Source organism: Nomascus leucogenys, chromosome 14, assembly GCF_006542625.1.
Source record: "Nomascus leucogenys isolate Asia chromosome 14, Asia_NLE_v1, whole genome shotgun sequence".
In the NCBI taxonomy this organism is placed as follows: domain Eukaryota; kingdom Metazoa; phylum Chordata; class Mammalia; order Primates; family Hylobatidae; genus Nomascus; species Nomascus leucogenys.
In genome coordinates this window covers 29,809,046-29,823,515 of record NC_044394.1, presented here as the reverse complement: position 1 = coordinate 29,823,515, position 14,470 = coordinate 29,809,046, and the positions used below count along the sequence as shown (strand labels likewise).

At 49.6% G+C, this 14,470-nt stretch overlaps 1 protein-coding gene across 1 annotated transcript in view; it reads right to left on the bottom strand.

Moving 5' to 3' along the window:
- CEP68 (centrosomal protein 68) overlaps window positions 1-13,873 on the bottom strand; it is a 28,149-nt gene extending 14,276 nt beyond the window's left edge. Inside the window, exons 1-2 of the mRNA XM_030828290.1 lie at window positions 13,729-13,873; window positions 436-838 (exon numbers count right to left, since the gene is read on the bottom strand). Of these exons, the coding sequence (XP_030684150.1) occupies window positions 436-792 (357 nt within the window). The 5' untranslated portion in view covers window positions 793-838; window positions 13,729-13,873. The remainder of the gene's footprint in view (window positions 1-435; window positions 839-13,728) is intronic.
- Window positions 13,874-14,470: the final 597 nt, after the last annotated feature.

Genomic DNA, 14,470 nt, shown 5'->3' with positions numbered 1-14,470 from the left:
ATGTCCCTTGGGTCTGAAGAGGATTTAGGTTCAGAGCCCCCAGGAGCCCAAAGCCCTGGACACTCCTTTCCCAAGTCTCTTCAGGGTACCCCTAAAGCCTTTAGATCACCAAGTCAGAAACAGGACAGGGCTCTCCTTGCCAGAATTCCCCTGGCCTAGACCTCTGGGCAGCAGCCTCTTGGCCTATAATCCCTGGTCCTTAAAAAGTCACCATTCACTCTTGAGGAACAGGAGATACCATGGACAGTCCCCCTGGCTGGTCCTGAGGCCCAGCTCTCCAGTTGAACCCGCAAAACAGAAATCATCATACTCAGGCCCCTCCAATTCCTCACCCTGCACAGTAGCCAGGAAAGGATGCAAGATGGTGAGGAAATCCTGGAACAAACTCCCAAAGGACAGCAACGAGTCCATCTACAGTCTTGCCTTAGTACCTACCTGGCTTTCCCCGGAGAGCAGAAGGTCTCCAGACCCCATGGTGGCAGGAGGCAGGCCACTGAGTGTAGGCTCAGACCTCTCAGCTACGGGCTCTCTGCTGGCGTCACTGGCCTGTGGCTGGTGGGCTCTAGAGGGGCCGCCAGGGTCAGTTCCAATCCAGCAAGTAGGGGCAGGTATCCCTTTTGCCCCCCATACAGGGGAGATGAGCCCTCCCTCAGCTTCCAGGCGTAGGGGCTGCTCCCCACTCATGGGCCCTGGGGTGTCCAGCTCCTGCTCCCTGCAGCTCCCTCTCCCATAGGACTGGGCCTTTGTGTCTTCAGATGCTTCTGCTTCTGCCTTTTCTTCACCCAGGGCCATTGAGACTCCCTATCTAGGTCAGGGTTCTGCTGAAGACTTCAGCTGCCTACAAAACAGGGGAGGGGAGAGAAAAATATAAATCTTCTACATCTGTGTTCAGGAAGTCTTCCTCTTTAACAATTAAGGCAAACATATTTTTGGCCAAAGAAAAAAGGAAGCAAATGGTGACTACTTCCTCAGAGGAGCACCGAGTTCCGGCTTTTCCCTGGCCCCAGACCTTTCCAAAGGGGAGGCAGAAGCACACCATTTCCCCTCTGCTTTCATGGTGGATGGTGCCATCCCCACCAGCAGAAACCCAGGAGGGTCAACACAGGTCCAAAGTCCAATCAAGGCTGGGGTCCTGCCTAAGTCACCTTTTTGTCCTTTTAGCCCAACCCCACTGGGTAAGAGGCCTGGTGGGACCCTTCCTGTGCACAGGCCCATAGTGGTTCTGTTATCGTAATGGTCCCCTCAGCAAGCAACTCAGGCCTGGCTCTGACTGTTCTATCCTAGAGAACAGCAAGTCAGGGCATGCCCAGGCCTCAGCTGGGCACTGGAAGAATGCCCCCCAAGATGCTTGGCTCTGCCTGGCAGAGGAGGCAGGACCCTCTTTTTTCTTTTTTTTTTTTTTTCTTTTTTCTGAGACAGGGTCTTACTCTGTCACCCAGGCTGGAGTGCAGTGGCGTGATCTCAGCTCACTGCAGCCTCAACCTCCCTGGGCTCAGGTGATCCTCCCACCTCAGCCTCCTGAGTAGCTGAGACTACAGGCACATGCCACCACGCCTGGCTAATTTTTGCATTTTTTGTAGAGATGGGGTTTCACCATGTTGCCCAGGCTGGGACCCTCTCAAAGCACAGAAACCACATCCAGGCTGTGGAACAGGTGAGGGCTTCTTGTTCCAAGGATGGCCAGTGACCAAAGAGAAAGAGATCAGCAACTCTTCTCAGGCTGGCCTGGGTTATGCTGCACCTGGTGATGGAGGGAAGCTGTGGAAAGCTGGTGGGTAACAGTGGTAGGGTTAAGTGTAACACAACATGTGTGCACGTGAGAGCAAGAGCCAGGCGGCAGGCAGGCAGGCGAGGGAACACAGGCTGAGCACTCAGGGAAGGATGATGATCTGGGAGCTGAATCTGCAAACAGGGCCATTCCAACACAAAGAGGTTCAGGAACAACAGAGGGACATCACCCTCAGCCTAAGCATGCCAGCAAGAGTTGGTGCTGGGAGCCCTGGTGGGATGGGGCAGGGGGCCAAAAGGCCAACAGGAGGAAGACCAATGCTGGGAGGACATGGAAGGGGAGGTAACGGAACCATGAATGCCCAGGATGTCGGCAGCCACCTGGAGTGCACTGGGCCAACCTCAAAGCTTAAACGTGGGCAGAAATGGCCTTGTTTCCTCAGTCAGGAGGCAAAGAGATGGTAATGGGAGATGCTGGTGGAGAGCCTGCAAAGGGGGAATGGCTGCAGGCTCATCCTACTCAGCTCTCACGCTGGGAAATACCACCTAGATGGGCACTGCACACACTGAGGCCACCTTGCACTGGAATCCAAGAGGGCCCTTCCCTACCCTGCCTGATGGGGCACACCAGGCTCCAGCCTGATTCAGAAGTGACCCTGGAGAAGAGCATGCCCTTTGCATGGACTCTCGTCTAAGTCCCATAACCACCAGGTGGGGCAGGAACTAATCAGAAAAACAATTATTTTTGACAGGTAATATACAGCTCAAATGTAAAATGCACAACAGATGTAAGTCCCTCTCTGCCCTTGTCCCCCATTCCTTTGCTAAAATGAGCCAGGGCAGGCAGAGCATCTATGACAGTGGCTGGCATGGTATGGACATTAAGTGTTGGCTGTTGTCATTAGTGTCACAGGGAGGCGTTGACAGAATCAGTGTAACAGGTCACCTTACAAGGAAGGACAAAGAAGCCAAATGGGAGAAAAAGCAGCCCATTTTTTAATATAAATCAAACAAAATATTTACTACTAGATACTCCCACAAAAACAGTGAACCAGCCTTACTAGTTTTGTGTATGACCCTTGTTTCCTGATGCAAATATCTATTTTCATCCTTCCCCCCCCTCCTTTTTTTCCCCCGGAAACCAAGTCTTGCTCTGTCACTCAGGCTAGAGTTCAGTGGTGTGATCTCAGCTCACTGCAACCTCCACCTCCCGGGTTCAAGCGATTCTCCTACCTCAGCCTCCTGGGTAGCTGGGACTACAGGCATGCACCACCACGCCTGGCTAATTTTTTTGTATTTTTAGTAGAGACAGGGTTTCACCATGTTAGCCAGGCTGGTCTCGAACTCCTGACCTCAAGCAATCCACCCACCTCCCAAAGTGCTGGGATTACAGGCATGAGCCACTGTACCAGGCTTATCCTTCCCTCCCTTTTTTTTTTTTTTACATAAATGTAGCAAACTGTATAGGTGATACTATTCAGAACCTTGCTTTTCTTTTCTCTACAAAAACTATCTAGGGGATCATTCCTTAAAAATACAGCAGGTCCTTCAGTAACATCACTTGGTACGATATCTTTTTTTTTTTTGAGACAGAATCTCACTCTGTTGCCCAGGCTGGAGTGCGCTGGTGCGATCTCAATTCACTGCAACCTCCGCCTCCCTGGTTCAAGCAATTCTCCTGCCTCAGCCTCCCAAGCAGCTGGGATTACAGGCATGTGCCACCATGTCCAGCTAATTTTTGTGTGTGTGTATATATATATATATATATATATATATATAAATTTTTTTTTTTTTTTTTGAGACAGTCTCGCTCTGTCTTCCAGGCTGGTGTGATCTCGGCTCACTGCAACCTCTGCCTCCTGGGTTCAAGCAATTCTCTGCCTCAGCCTCCCAAGTAGCTGGGATTACAGGCGCCCGCCACTACATCTGGCTAATTTTTCTATTTTTAGTAGAGATGAGGTTTCACCATCTTGGCCAGGCTGGTCTTGAAATTCTGACCTTGTGATCCACGCGCCTCAGCCTCCCAAAGTGCTGGGATTACAGGCGTGAGCCACCGCGCCTGGCCAATTTTTGTATTTTTAATAGAGATGGGATTTCACCATCTTGGCCAGGCTGGTCTTGAACTTCTGACCTCGTGATCCACCCGCCTCAGCCTCCCAAAGTGCTAGGATTACAGGTGTGAGCCACACCGCCCAGCCGGTCCAATGTCTTTTCATTATATCATTGATAAGAAACCCTGATTCCTGACTGAGGTCACTGTCTGTATGGAGTGTGCACATTCTCCCCATGTCTGCCTGGATGAGATCCAGTTCATCTGGATACTCAGGTTTCCTCCCACATCCTGAAAATATATACTTAGGTGAATGGGGCTGACTACATGGTCCTGGTCTGAGTGTGGGTATATGAGTGAGCGTGCCCTGCCATGGGATGGCATCCTGCCCATGATTGGTTCCCTCCTTACACCCTCAGCTGCTGGGACAGGCTCCAGCTACCTGCGACCTTGAACCCATTTGAGTAAGCAGGTAAATCATAATCTTGTGTGTTTTTTCTTTTTTTAAGATGAAGTCTCGGTTTGTCACCTAGGCTGGAGTGCAGTGGCGTGATCTTGGCTCATTGCAACCTCCGGCCCCTGGCTTCAAGCAATTCTTCTGCCTCAGCCTTCTGAGTAGCTGGGACTACAGACACTCACCACCATGCCTGACTAATTTTTGTATTTTTAGTAGAGACTGGGTTTCACCATGTTGGCCAGGCTGATCTGGAACTCCTGACCTCAAATGATCTGCCCTAGTTGGCCTCCCAAAGTGCTGGGATTACAGGCATGAGCCACCATGCCTGGCTCATCTTACTTGTTTTTATTCATCTTTCATAAATGTATGTACAGCTCACATTTATTTTAATATTTAATTTAGAAGTGTTTTAGTCTTTATTTAGAAGTTTGGTGATGCTTTCATGACCAGAAATATGCCATAGGAGCTTAACTCTTATTTATATCAATTAGGCTATGGTAAAATTGGTTTCGTTATATGTCCTTTCAAGTGGCAGAGTCACGGTTTCCAAGAACCTACTGACAACATCAAGTGAGGACTTACTGTACAAAGACAGCTTCCTCTTTCTTTTTTCATTACTGACCAGTACTGTATTCTGGTGTAAGGACGTACTAGTTTATTTCACCAGTCCCTTATTAGTGGACATTTGGGTTATTTCTAGTCTTTTTTGCTAGTCCAAAAAATGCTATGATGAGTCACTATGCACACACATTTGTGCTGGCACATCCTCAGCATAAATTGCAGAAGTAGAGCTGCTGAGGTGAAGGGTGCTTTTGGCACACACTGCCAAGTGGCCCTCTGCTGAGTGGTATCACTCTACACTCCACCAGCACATGTGTGGGCCAGTTCCCACGGGAGCCAGGGTCTTTAACCCTCATGTCACCGATGGGGAAACGAAGGCTCTGAGTGAGACAAGTCCAGGACTGCCCAACTCCAGAGCCCAAGCTGTTTATGAGCCAACTGGGGAATAAGTGATCAAACAGTTAAGCCACAAAGCAGAAGAGAGAGAAGGCTGGTGGAGGGACAAAGAGAAGAGTGACAGGTCTTGCTGAGACAGAGATCTTACGGAGCCACATCCTCACCTTGTGGCTCATTAAGAAACTGCACATGAAGATGTTTACAGGCAAGTTGTGTTTTCACAACTAGGGGAACATGCTGCGCCCGTGAGCTAGAAAAACCAGGGTGAAGGCTGGGTATAGCCCATAATTCCCAATTGCTACTTCTTGCTCCATTTTTTTTTTTTTTTTGAGACGGAGTCTCGCTCTTTTGCCCAGGCCGGAGTGCAGTGGCGCTATCTCGGCTCACTGCAAGCTCCGCCTCCCGGGTTCACGCCATTCTCCTGCCTCAGCCTCCCGAGTAGTTGGGACTACAGGAGCCCGCCACCACGCCCAGCTAATTTTTTGTATTTTTAGTAGAGACGGGGTTTCACCATGTTAGCCAGGATGGTCTCGATCTCCTGACATTGTGATCTGCCCGCTTCGGCCTCCCAAAGTGCTGGGATTACAGGCGTGAGCCACCACGCCCGGCCTCTTGCTCCATTTCTAAAAACTCTCAATGGCTAGAGATCCCCCACACCCCTCACTAAAGGGTGTGATCTTGAGACAGGATGCTGGAGTAAGATGATGATGGGGCAAGGGAGGGGTGCAAACAAATTATCCTTTTGTTTTGTTCATGTATTTTTTATTTATCTTGTCTGGACCTCATTATTCAAAAAAGAAGGTATCTATTTATCCTGGAGAGATGGGGAGTGGTGAGCTATTACAAACTATTCAGTTGACATCCCTAAGTAACTTACAAGGATATACACAAACCGAAACTAGGTTAGTAGTGTGGCCAAAGTCCCTTCAGCAACCAGGTAAGAAGGTCTGAAATTCAATGGTTTTCGAGGAAATTGTACGTCTGTAAAGACGGAATGAAGGTAGTTACTTTCTTAGACTGGATAAACAGTCCCTTCATAATCTTATTAATCTGCCTGACAAATCATGCTTTTTCCCCTGTACTATACAAGTTTATTATGAGAACCAAGACAGACACATGTGAAAGAAAATAAAAACCAATCTATAATGCATTCAAAACTGTCTATGAAATGTTACCAAAAAGCAACGAAAGGGAGAAATCAGTTGGGATAAAAATAATCTGGGAAAACTTCCTGAAGTAATGACTGAAGACAAACCACTTTTAAAACAGCAATCATGCCAAAGAAAACACTGGCCCAGGTTATGATAAACGCACAAGTTTTGGATTCCTAGGACTCAACCCTGTCTGCATCTGTCAGGTGGCCATCTATAACACTGCATGAAGGTCTGGTCTTCATTTCTATAGATCCGAGATTTTACATATCATTCCTTCTAACCCTCTGGGGCAGGGGTGGGGGCGACAGATTCGGGTTGCACCTTCTAATAAGAGACAGCTTATCCTTCTCAGACTGGTGAACAGCACTTGTTGTCTTGGACCCACACTGTCTCCCAGGTCATCAGCTTTAAACAATTTCCTAATGTGGGGCCTCCTGTTCTCGGATCACACATTTTACAGTATTCCTGGAGGCTAGCAGCTCCATGATGGGGCACAGGCCCGTCTCCTCCCAAATGAAGGAAGTGCTAGGAGGTTGGACTGAATGACAGGAAACATCAGAGCACAGACAGTGAACTCAACCTTACCCTCTGATAAAGGTCTGTACACACCAGAACTGCCTTGTCCTTTGTCAAACCAAGAGACAAGCCACATAAGCTTCAGGATATTCTAGGGACCATCTGGACTTTGCTATTAAAATTCTGTTAGTTTCCAGAACCTGAAGAGGCTGTATGATCCACCAGATATAATTAGGAGTGATGTAGGCTTGGCTTACTCTTGCCCTACAGTAAAAATATGCCCACAAATCATGCACGTGGTAACACAAACTCTAAGCCTGGACATCTGACCCTTCTTGGTATATGCTGCATCACCCTAGGCCACTCCTGTCACAGCTGCCGGGCTTCCTCCCACTCACTTCTGTCCAGGATGGAGAGAGGAGGACTGGGAACTGTGGGAGGGGTGAGGCTCTGCTCTTGCTCTTGACTAAACCCCTCAAACAGATGAATGATCAACCAGAGAGCAATCCTCCTTTCAACAAAAAAGGACCTCCCGCAGGACTCTTTTTTGTTTGAGATAGAGTCTTGCTCTGTCGCCCAGGCTGGAGTGCAGTGGCACGATCTCGGCTCACTACAACCTCTGCCTCCTGGGTTCAAGGGATTCTTGTGCCTCAGCCTCCCGAATAGCTGGGATTACAGGCATGCACCACCATGCATTGCTCATTTTTTGTATTTTTAGTAGGGACAGGGTTTCGCTATGTTGCCAGGGCTGGTCTCGAACTCCTGAGCTCAGGCAATCTACCCGCCTAGGCCTCCCAAAGTGCTGGGTTTACAGATCTGAACCACCATGCCCCGCCTCTTTTTTTTTTTTTTTTTTTTTTTTGAGATGGAGTCTCGCTGTGTCGCCCAGGTTGGAGTACAGCAGTGAGATCTTGGCTCATTGCAACCTCTGCCTCCCGGGTTCAAGCAATTCTCCTGGCTTAGCCTCCCAAGCAGCTGGGACTACAGGCGCATGCCACCATGCCCCGCTAATTTTTCTATTTTTAGTAGATACGGGGTTTCACCATGTTGGCCAGGCTGCTCTTGAACTCCTGGCCTCAAGTGACCTGCCTGCCTCGGCCTCCCAAAGTGTTGGGCTTACAGGCGGGAGTCACCGCGCCTGGCCAGGACTCTTTAAGTCATGAGCTCCCTTTGAAACAATCTCATTTATACCAACTTTGCCCAGGGAGCTCTGTTCTGGCAAGGGCTTGTCTCTTACCTGAGCGCACAGTCACCTGTGCCAGCCACAGAGGCCAGGTGTTGCTAGACTGAGCAAGCCCTATGAGTTCAGGGCCAAAACCTCCAAACTTGTTTTCACAGGAGGCCACAGGTATAAGTGATAACTGCCATGAACACACAGTGGCAGAACCTGCCCAGAGAACCAGACAAAGAGGCTTTCCCTGCTGCTCTTTCTCCAATAACATGAAACTGTCCACAAGGAAACAGAAGGCAGGACCCAGCAGAGGTTGCTGGAAGAAGTCTGGGGGAACTAGATTTATGGAATAAAGGAGCTTAAAGGCAGAGGCCAAGCAGGCGTGGGAGGCCACATGAAAGGAGGTAAAGACACATAGGGGAAGCCAACAAAGGGGCCAGTCACAAGAGGCGACTGAGGCCTGCTTCAGGGTGGGGTGGGTGCCAGGAAAACTGTGGCTGGAGGCCTGAGACTGGGAGGCCAGCAGCAAAGAGCAACTGCTGCTCCACCTGCTCCCGCCCTGCTGGGAAGTCCCCTTGGAGCCCCGCAGTTCCTCACACCAGCCCTGTCTTTCACTGTGGGGTAGGTCACTCTGAGCACTTTGTCCCCCTTCTCTGCAGGTAAAATCAAAGTAAAGTGAAAATTAAGAAAAGACTCAAAGCTACGGAGGGTAGACTGTGTCTGCTGTGGCTTGGCCATGGGCCGAGGCCATCCCCAGGATCCTTGGGCACCGGGAGCCCCTTCTTTTCTCCCCAGGGCTGCTTCTGGAGGTTTTGCTTAGAGTCAAAAGAACAGAAGGAATCTCCCAGGGCCCTAGGAGGAGCCAGTGGGTCCCTGCAGATCAATGCGGTAGGGAGGGCTGTGGGCTAGGCTGCTTGGCTGTCTGTTCCCTAGCCTTCTCACTCACTTATCTGTTGGCTGACTGACCAGGGCCACCAGACAGCCTCCCAGCAAGGCCAATCTTCTCATTTACAGGGCAAGGTCTTTAGGTAGCCATTTTTTTTTTTTAAATTTGAGATGGAGTCTTGCTCTGTTGCCCAGGCTGGAGTGCAGTGGCGCTATCTCACTGCAACCTCCACCTCCCAGGTTCAAGCAATTCTCCTGTCTCAGTCTCCTGAGTAGTTGGGATTACAGGCACCCACCACCACACCTGGCTGATTTTTGTATTTTTAGTAGAGACATGGTTTCACCATGTTAGCCAGGCTGGTCTCGAACTCCTGACCTCATGTGATCCTCCTGCCTTGGCCTCCCAAAGTGCTGGGATTACAGGCGTGAGCCACTGCGCCCAACCTAAATAGCCTTTAAAGAGATGTAAGTCACATCTACAAGGAGCTTGACTGAGTCCCAGCTACTCCTCCCCTCAACCCCAAGCTCTCTGGCCTCCTCGGCAGTCAGCAGAGTGTCCCTGTGTAACAAAGCTCAACGTACAAGGATGCTAAGGGCTGAATATGTCAATCAACTGTACCTTTTTTCCCACCAAAAAGCAAAGCAGAAGAACACCTTCCTTATAACAAAAATCACTGTCAGAAGAGGCTGTACCTGGACCACATGACTGCATTTCCACAGACCACTGCTTTTACTATACTGAGTTTTTATTTTTATTCATTTATTTTTTTTAAGAGACAAGGCCTCGCTATGTTGCCTGGGCTGGTCTCAAACTCCTGAACTCAAGCAATCCTCCCTCCTTGGCCTCCCAAAGTGCTGGGTTTACAAGCATGGGCCACTGTACCCGGCCCTGACACTTTTTTGTGAGGTCATCAGGCTACACGTATGAAGACCGAGAAGAATCTTACCGCTCTCAAGAGATACTATTAAGAATACCACTCACTGTACCATACATAGCATTCTCTTTGGAGAACCCATGAGAGAATTCCCTGGCCTCAATAACAGAAACATCTGTCTCCACTCAGCAGACATTTTCACTTTATAAGTACTGGCAAAACTGATAAAAAAAAAATTTCCCTCTTTGCTTTGGCTGCTACAAAGCTCAGGGCCAAATACACAATCTCACCTAAGTAAAATGCATTGGACAGAGAGGTACTTGCCTTTTTGTGCTAATCTCTTCCTTGACTTTCTCCTATTTTTTTCACTCCATGTGCCTCAATTGCTTTTATTAAAAATCTTGTTACATCAAAGTATGTTGGAACAATTCCTCAAATAGTTTTTTTTAACAAGATAGAGAAATTGTTAAAACAAAAAATAGAAAAAAGCTCCTAAACTCAAGATTTTATTCCAATACCATAAGAAAATAAAACCCACTTACCCAATACTTCTAAAAGGCAAATGTAGATACTAGGGTTAGCACTTCACTATCAAAGTGTGACCCAGCACCAGCAGCATCTGCATCACCTCAGAGCTTCTTGGGAATGCAGATTCTCAGGTCCTGCCCCAGAACCTTGCAATGAGAACCTGCATTTTAGCAATATCTCCAGATGACTTGGTAAGCACAATGTTTCAGAAGCACTGGGTTGGTAAGTAAGGCTGTTTCAGCACCCTGAGAAGGAAGAACTAAAATAGCTTTACAACCATTCCTTGGGTGCCTATATGCCAGCCACACACAAGAAGAAAATTTATGGCCCTTGTCTTCAAGGCCTTTGCAACAGGACATTAGAAAAGGCTTACACCTTGTGGCAGGTTTTTAATGGCTAATTACAGAATACCACAGCTGAAAGGGAGTCCCCAGAAATAATAGTATTCCCTAGAAAGAATTTGAGATTCATGATGGCTATGTTAAAAACAGAATCACAGACCTGAATTTCTCCTGTGCCAGTTACAAGTGAGGAGGGGAAAGGTATTTGTTTTGGAAACTGGAAATAATTTAAGAGAAACCAGTATGCCAAGGGAGCTTACAGCTACAAGGAAATGTGCAACTTAACCTGTTTCCTGTAACCAGAAAGTGGTGCAGGAAAACCTGGAAGTGACGCAGTGTCCCCCAGGAGTTGTATCTGACACTTCTAGCTGGCAGACAGGTAGGTCTAAAGCCAACAGGAACATTTCTTGGGCTTTTCACGATGTTGGCGAACAACATTAAAGATAGTAGTTTCTTCATGAGAACAGATTTAAGTTATAAGGAGAGTCCACCTCCATAAGCTCTGCTTCTCTCTGGATGATCAACCATGTAAAGATTTTTTGTCAGCCACATGAGGCCCCCATCTATTTAGCTCCTCTGATTTTACATGACCATTTCAGATAACAGACCCCATTAAAAATGTATCAAGTACTACTGTAACTCTTGGCCAAATTGCTATTTGGCACCAAATCAATCTTTAGTTCGTGGTGAGACTCCAGACACATAAACAGATAATCTTCTATGGAATACTTCCACTGTGGAAAGAGTCAGGAAAGGCTAAAGGGATGTTTAAAAATCAGACATCAGGCTGTGCGCGGTGGCTCATGCCTGTAATCCCAGCACTTTGGGAGGCTGAGGTGGGCGGATCACCAGAGGTCAGGAGTTCAAGACTAGGCTGGACAACATGGTGAAACCCTGTCTCTACCAAAAATACAAAATTAGCGGAACACGGTGGTGGGTGCCTGTAATCCTAGCTACTCGGGAGGCTGAGGTAGGAGAATTGCTTGAACCCGGGAGGAAGAGGTTGCAGTGAGCTGAGATTGTGCCACTGCACTCCAGCCTGGCCAACAAGAGTGAAACTCCCTCTCAAAAAAAAAAAAAAAAAAGAAAAAAATCAGCCATCGGATGAGGTGTCAGGCACCGTGGTTCATGCCTGTAATCGCTTGAGCCCAGGAGTTCAAGACCAGCCTGGGCAATATAGAGAGACGTAATCTCTACAACAAAATAAAAAATTAGCTGGGCCTGGTGATGTGCACCTGTGATCCCAGCTACTCTGGAGGCTGAGGTAAGAGGGACTCGACCCCAGGAGGTTGAGGCCACAGTGAGTTGAGATCATGCCACTGTACTCCAGCCTGGGTGATGGAGTGAGACCCTGTCTCAAAAAAAGGGATCGGATAAGGACCAAAAAGCAGAGAGATGCTGAAGGGTCAAGTACTATACAGATATTTCATACTGGTGAGTGTATTCAAGTATCCATTTATTTTTCTCCTAACAACTGCTAACAGCTAACAGCTACTGATCATTTTCTTTGTGCCAGGAACTACAGTAGGCACTTTACATCAATATCTTATTTAATCCTAATAACCCACCACATAAGTACTATTATTATTCCCATTTTAAGGATGAAGAAACCAAGGCACAGAGAAGTTAAATAACTTAATGACATGCCTGTAATCCCAGCACTCTGGGAGGCAGAGGCAGAAGGACTGCTTGAGCCCAGGAGTTCAAGACCAGCCTGAACAACATGGCAAGACCCCCATCACCATTAAAAAAAAAAAAATTAATCAGAGTTAGTAACACGGCGGAGCTAAAGTCTGTTTGACTTAGAGAGCCTGAGCTTAGCTGCCTTCCTAACCTGTAAGAATAACTCGCTCAAGAAGTTAAATAAATGTTTCTGTTGTGTCACCTTTGGGCTACCACGCTGATTTTGTTTCCTTTTGGCTTCCTTCCATCATTGAGTGCCTTTTATGTTCCACGCCTTGTGCTAGGGGCTGGGGAAACCACAATACAGTGTGATGAGTAAAAATAGAGGCTGCAGAAGGTAGCGCAAAAAAGGGAGGAGCTATCAGTCGCAGGGTGGGGAAGTGCTTTAAAAAGCTTTGCAAAAGAGGTTAAACTGAATTCCTTGGGTTTTTTGTTGTTGTTCTGTTTTCTAAGTGGGCCAGAACTGACTCAACAGAGAGTGGGAAAGGGGAATGGAGGGAACAAAGTAAAAAGTGGTGACTTCTAGATCTTTCAACTAAACCCAAGGCAAACTGACCCAACACCCTTTGTCACACACTTTAACACAACACTCTTCATACCCTAGATCTGAGAACTGTTAGATTATTTACAAACGCTACCTCCCTTCGTGGTCCTGATGAATTCCCAGTGAGGTCCAATCTGCCCTGGCAGGTTTCCGCTCATTTTTGTTACAAACAATACACTAAACCCAACTTACTAATCATCAAGGGCCTGGAACAGGTTTTGGACATTCGTCCCTAGGCTGCTGGGAACTGTTCTAGTGATGACAGAAAGGATAGCCCTCCGAGGCAAAAAAATGAGACATCTTTATTTTTTTTCTCCGCATCTGGGCGCTGCTGCATCCACGGCGATAAGAAGACATCACTGGTCTCCATCTTTCCAGGGGGAAAGGCCCGAGCTGCATTAGCCCCGACTGGGGAGCTGGGTAAACAGCCCACGCCCGGAGAGGCCTGAGGGAAAGTGACCTCCCCCGGGGCCCAGGCCGACCGGCGGCGCAGCTGCTCGGCCGCCAGATGCGCGGACTCGCGCGCTTCCTCGCCGCGCCCGGGCATTCCCAAGCCCAGCCGCCCGCCTCGGCCCCGACCCCTCGGCCGCCACAGCACACGCCGTTCCGCCCGCAAGATGGAGGCGAAGGCACAAGGCGCCCCCGCCCCCACGGAGCCTTTGTGCCCTTGCCGGCGGGGACGCGAGGCCAGACGGCCCGCACCGCAAAGGCCCCGCAGGCACCGAAGAGAGGGGGTGGAGGTGGCCGGGCCGCGCGCGCGGATCTAGCCCGGGCCACCGCCCCCAGCGCCGCGGGCACCCTCGACACCAGTACCCGTGCGCGGGACGCTGCCTACCTACCGCACCGCGAACGCTTCGCACATCCGGAGCGGTCTCAGCAGCCCCATGCGGTGGCCCCGAGCTGGGGTACCCTGACTACAACCGCGGCCCTCCAACCGCAGCCCAAAATGCGCAGGGCGGGACCGAGCGCCAACCACGCCCTCCGGCCGCGCTGACCACGCCCTTCTTCCCGCCCCTTCTCCCTCCGCGGGAGGGCTTTCGGCAGTTTCGCGCAGCCAATCTCAGCCCTAAGTCCGGGGCTCCACCAATACGTGGACGCTCCTGCAAGATGAGCCCGCCCCCTACTTCGTCTTGGCCTATGGGAAGCCGGGACTTCTTCAGCTGCTGTCCTCCCTCGCTTTTGGAGCTCCGACCTCACCTTCGGCTGCTAGCTGGGTTGTGTAAGGGCGGGTCATTCTGGGGCGCTTAGGGGTGGGTGCCGGGGGGCGCGCTTTCCCGCGTGAAGGTCGCGCCAGAAGTCATGCGTACATTCGTCCATTTTGCTCTGGACGCACTGATGTTCCCGGCGCGCCGCCGCCTCTAGGCTGTCGGAACGCCTTTCACTGTTTTTCTGTTTACATTTGCGTCTGCACGACCCGGAGGCGCGACCGAGGCCCGAACAGGTGCTGCAAGGCGGGGCGGGGAGCCAGTGCTGAGGGGAGCTCCCCAGGCCGGGTGGTTGAAGACAGCTTCGGTGGGGAGGTGAAGCTCTGGCTCGTAGAGAATGGGAAGGGTGTGGAAAATGAACTGGGAGCTGCTTAGC